Source organism: Ylistrum balloti, unplaced genomic scaffold (genome assembly GCF_031769215.1).
Source record: "Ylistrum balloti isolate Yb309-2 unplaced genomic scaffold, AGI_CSIRO_Ybal_v1 Utg369594, whole genome shotgun sequence".
Lineage (NCBI taxonomy): Eukaryota > Metazoa > Mollusca > Bivalvia > Pectinida > Pectinidae > Ylistrum > Ylistrum balloti.
In genome coordinates, this window is record NW_026781878.1 from 394,845 (window position 1) to 400,279 (window position 5,435).

General features: G+C 33.9%; 1 protein-coding gene across 1 annotated transcript; it reads right to left on the reverse strand.

Annotated features, from left to right (window-relative positions):
- Window positions 1-699: 699 nt before the first annotated feature.
- LOC132545302 (BTB/POZ domain-containing protein 6-like) lies at window positions 700-3,630 on the reverse strand. Its single transcript, XM_060208983.1, has 4 exons — window positions 3,377-3,630; window positions 2,777-3,149; window positions 1,720-1,953; window positions 700-714 (listed from the first exon to the last, which is right to left on the reverse strand). Exons 1-4 carry the CDS (start codon window positions 3,628-3,630, stop codon window positions 700-702), a joined length of 876 nt encoding a protein of 291 aa, XP_060064966.1.
- Between the last annotated feature and the right edge of the window lie 1,805 nt (window positions 3,631-5,435).

A 5,435-nucleotide genomic window follows, 5' to 3' on the forward strand; every position in this document is an offset into this window, starting at 1 on the left:
TAACTGCTGCTAATGTTTCATTTATTAACCTCTTAAGGTTATCATATATTACTAACTTCCACACGGACTCGCATAATTAATAAACTCATAAACAATTAAATCATTGAAATCATTAACTTGGTGTTGTTGACCACTGTGAGAGAGATTGAAAGCTTCTCTCACCAATTAGATGTCAGCCATCTCCACGTACTATCCATGCTTGGTTAAAGTAAATATATGTATGTAGAGAAAAAACATACCGATATCTATATACCTTTCAACAACCAAAACATACTAACTGATACTTCCAATTAGCAATGATACATTTATTGTAATTAATTATTAAACTTGCATTTTACAGCTATTTTGTTACAGTTTGTAGCTGCATACATAATGTATATAACCAAAAGATCAAATCGTGCATAAAGTTGTGAAAAGAACATTGAATGTATGCAGCAACTTGAATTGGAATTTTGACAATTTTCTAATTTAAATTTATCAGTATGTACAGGTATGTAATAAGCTAGAAAATAAATGTTACCCTAACAGTATCATTACTTTCATCTGATGTAAGAGAATAATATAAAAGGCACAAATGAAAGAATAAGATACACGATGTGTTGCAATGAATATTGAACCTACCCTAGTTTTACCATTTACAAACACTGGCTATCAATTGTGATAATTATCGGTATTCAACATTATAACAGCATAAGCCAATCATCTATCACGTCGCTGAAACATACCATTTCCATAGTAATATATTACTAACATATCATTGAAGCTGTTTTCGAAACAAATTAAAATTACAGCATCTGGCAATCAAAGTCATGAATCTGATAAGTATATACATACTAAATAGTTACATTGATCTTCAAAATTATAAAACAAATAAATTTTACTATTAAGTATTAAGTGCAACATTAAAAAGCACTCTTGTTGTAGATTCATTTTTATTTCATTATCAAAAACATAAGTAAAACAATAAACAATGTAACAATATTTAATACAATCACCACATAATATAATTTATTTATATAATGACCTTAGAGTGAGGTCAATAGCTATATATTACTGATTGTTCCAACAAACATCCCAGACGTTATTGGGACATCTGTATCAGAAAAGATATGCAAACAAGTACCAACAATTACCACACACACATATATATACATTAAACACATTAATGTCCACGTTCCTCACATTGCTACGAAGATTTACACTCTGTCACATGTTCAGAAATAGACATCACTTCGACTTAAACTTCAATCATGGAAAACATAGAATACCAATTATAAAACATATCTGTCCATTTTAGCTCAGTATCATATATGGTATTTGACTTCTATTTTCTCCTCTGCACTCCTTTGATAGAGCAATTTGTGACTTCAAAAAAGTAATACGCGCCTGCTTGAATTGTAATGGTTGTCTCCGAATAGCTCCGCCAAAGTACTTCCTGATTTCACGAGTACATTCTGTAATAGTGTACACGACATTTTTTAAAATGGGAATCCCATTCCGTTCTAACAAAACTTCTCCGAACTCATTTGAATCTGTGGCAGTTCTAAGAATGTTATCAGCTCTATAAACAACCTTGTCATTTTCATAAATCACGACATCGACTTTATTATCACCATATGAATAGTATGATCCAAATCCATGTAGGCGTAAACAGTCAGATGCGGTAAAAGACACTGACTCCATTCCCGAAACCCAAGGCTTGTGACTTACATCACTTACACGCCAAAGTATTTCCCGCCTCGAATATTTTCTGTTGTTGTGATTGAATTTGCTATTAGAAATTTCCTCTTGTCCTGCTTTGTGATGATGATAGTTGATGACTTGTACAACATCCTCAGCAGGAAGTACTTTGTCATAGCAAACTTCTTTCAGAAAGAATTCGTGATCCATCACAGGAAACCGTACGTTATAAAGGATAGCACCTAAAACGTGATGGAGGTTACTTGGTGTTTTCTAAAAATAAAATAATTGAAAAAACAATCGTTGTACAACACTGAAATCAAAGAATATAAAAATCAATATCATTTAATAAAATAACTGTCCTACAAGCATGTAATCAACTACTAATGTTAAATGGTTGTTTTTATGATTGATGAATCTGTTAAAATCAGGATCAACACAACAGAATACATTTGCGTTGAAATGTTATTAAAAACAGCTTACCAAAAACGTTGATTAGATTAGAAATGCAACTTGTAAACTGAAGGTTTGCATTTTACTAACGCTTATTACCTGTGCTTTGAGCATATGCATTTGATAAAGCTTTAACATTTTGTATTTTAATAATAACGTTATGTGTTTGTACCCACTAACATGCAGGTAATTTAAATTTGCCATTGGTTGCTATAAAAACTGCGACTCCACTCTCAAAAGAGTTCATGTATTTGAAAGACAAAATGTCAACAGAATTACACTTTTATTCATTTACTCTCGTTTATGTTACTACTACTGACGATCTCAAACGTCATGTGTACCTCGGTGACCTGAACTTGTTAAAAAACAATATTGGTGAAACTGAGGAACCGAAATTGTATCCTTGTTTTATACATAATATTCACACCCCGAGATGTTCATATTATTGTACGATTATTAAGGGGAATGGATTTCTGACATAACGGAAACATAACAGCTGTTCCGCACAATTTCAGGATCTTTCTGTTACGCTCGAGTTAAATACCACTAAGCGACTTAAGAATTTGCTTTAAATCGTCGAATATCGATAAAATAAAGCCAATGTAGGTATTTCGTTTACTTGGTTAAAGTTGATTAAATATACCTCTAGTTTCTGCCGTTCGCATTCCGCTTTCGCCCAGCTAATGACCGCCTTGTATACGTCAATTTCGTCAGCGGACAAATCATCAGATTCTGTGATGATTGTCAAACAATTTGATCCAAGGTCAAGAAATGATTGGGACTGAAATATAACCGTCGGCAAATCAACAATCAACTGAAGACACTCTGCTTTTAGGTCATCCATTACGAACACATGGGCAAGCTCCAGCAATTGACAAGAATTTTGGACGGATAAATTTTTCTTCAGAAATTCTTCACAACAAGAGACAAGTATGTCCACACAGTACTTTCTGGCGACATATAAAATTGGAACAACAGTTTCCACTGAAAGATGCATTGTGTCTGTGTACAAATACCTGAGAAAAGAAAAAGGAAATTATACTTATGTTTGAACTCATACATTTGAATAACAATTTGATTTTTGTACAATGCAGCTTTGACATAAAAATTCGACATTGCTCTCTTTGTACAAAGCTTAATAAAGTAAAATACGGGGAAAGTATTTGACGCTTTGCACTTGAGGTCAGCAAATTAATTATGGATCTGTCTATGTTTCGGAACGTTTTGCTTCCATCTTGTATACCTTAGAAACATTCGAAATATCTCCTCAGAAATATCGGGGATGGTTATTTCGCCTTGTTCGGCCAAAGGTCCCTCAAACATGGCGTAGAAGACCGGACTCCTGCTAAAGAGAACCAGTTTGTGGGCCGAGATCCTTTCCTTATCTATGCCTACAATAAAAGTGACGTCACTTGCGATACTTGATTCGAAGACGTGACCAAAACATTCCGACAGTGTTTTACCGCTTTGCCAGTCTGAGGATAACACAGCTGCCATTTTTTTCTGTTGAAAATAAATGCGTTGGAGATTTAGGTTGAAAACAAATTGTAATCAAAGTACTGAAAGTACTGGTATGCTAAGACCATTAAAAAATAAATTATTTGTTATTAGCTTGCTATATACTGAAACCAACTATATGCAAGCAGTAAATCATTGCAGCCCATACAAAATGACCAGCAGATATCAGAAATAACAAGCATAGTAGTATTACTTATGTAATACATGTCCCAAGTAGGCTCCAAGATGCAATGATAGGGAAGTTGTCAATTTCTTTGGATACATTGTAGGGAATGTTGATCTTGGACACCATATTATCACTTTAAAGACTGCGTATCTTATTGGTTTAAAACCATTAGTTAGACCATCATGCAAATAGCATGCTACATACAAGTATTGGGCAGCTTCATTTTCCAGATTGTTTGTAAATGACTGCATAAGAGTGCCAATTTTCTAAAACAAACATGATTTATCACCATAACTTAAAATAGAAGATGCCTATTCTTCCGGAACACCTGGTCTTATTCTCCTTGTACTTTTTCAGGGAATCTTCAAGTAGATATTGTCTTTGTTTCAATTTTACACTTGTTTTGCTGGTTCTACAATTCTGTTGACATGTTTATATATTCTTTGTTCTCTAAAACAAGATATTTTATTCCTCTAGTATTATCATTTTTTAAACATCCTTACAGTGACCTTGAACCTTAAAATTTGCAAGTTGTGAATATCTTTTAGGTTGTGAAATTTGATAGAAAAACGAGGGTAATGCAAAGGAAAACACCCCATGCAATTATCCGTTTTTTGACCGTGACCTTGATCTTTGACATCTGACCCTGAATTTCTAAAGAAACCGACTTCTCCTCATAGGGGATACATGTTCCAAATTTGATTAAGGTATACTAACTGTCTTAGTCTCAATGCGTTTACAAGGTAATCATAGAGTACTTATGCAAGTACTGTGACCTCCACATTCAATCCTCAAAATCATTACTATATCCTCTCCAGATTGCCCAGGGATAACTGAAACTCTAATCCAAATGATAACTAATACCCCCAACATCCACAGCCTTAGTTATCTCCCCATGGTGACCTTTTGGACAGAAACATCCTCTGAAACACAGCGGCATGTGCACATGTTCCCTAACATTCCTGCGAAGTTTTGTTGAAATTGGTCCACAGGTTTAGAAGTTCACCGACATGCAAAAACTGTCTATATTGACCAGTTGCCATGGCAATCAATATTTCGGGGGAAAATGGTGCATGCACATCTACACATTGTCCCGAATATTACTGTAAAGTTTCATTGGAGTTGTCCAGACAAGATGTGTCTACAGACAGACAAACAGATGGATGGACAGATAGACAACTTGATTCGATTTACCCACCCTTTTGGTGGTATAAGAATGCACAAGAGTGCTTGCAAATTCCATGTGGACAGACATCATGTAAAAATAATAATAATAAAAACATGATAAAGATGCTTATATCTTGTTTTATTCAGTTTTTAGGTACAGTATTCTCTCCGTGCTTTGATCAGCAATGTAATCTTGTCAGGTCAATATCCTAGTACAAAATTGCATACACAAAATTGTTGTAGGTAGACTTTTAAGATAAATAAAACAAAATACATGCCTAGGTTTTAAACAGAAGTCGTATTATGTTCAGTAGACAGCGATTTTTCTAGACAATTGTAAACTATAAACTCGGTATACAACGATCTTTTCTACACATTTGTAAACAACAAACTCAGTATGCGGTGATCTTTTCTACAAAAAGTTTTTTTTTTATATATATTGTATACACTT

Bases quoted from the DNA above. Each gene is read 5' to 3' on its own strand.
- LOC132545302 (XM_060208983.1), bottom strand. From the start codon at position 3,630: ATGGCAGCTGTGTTATCCTCAGACTGGCAAAGCGGTAAAACACTGTCG. The intron at 3,150-3,376 runs GTATACAAGATG...TTCTTTTCTCAG, and splicing joins ATATTTCGAATGTTTCTAAG to GTATTTGTACACAGACACAA. The intron at 1,954-2,776 runs GTATATTTAATC...TTTTATTTTTAG, and splicing joins GCGAACGGCAGAAACTAGAG to AAAACACCAAGTAACCTCCA.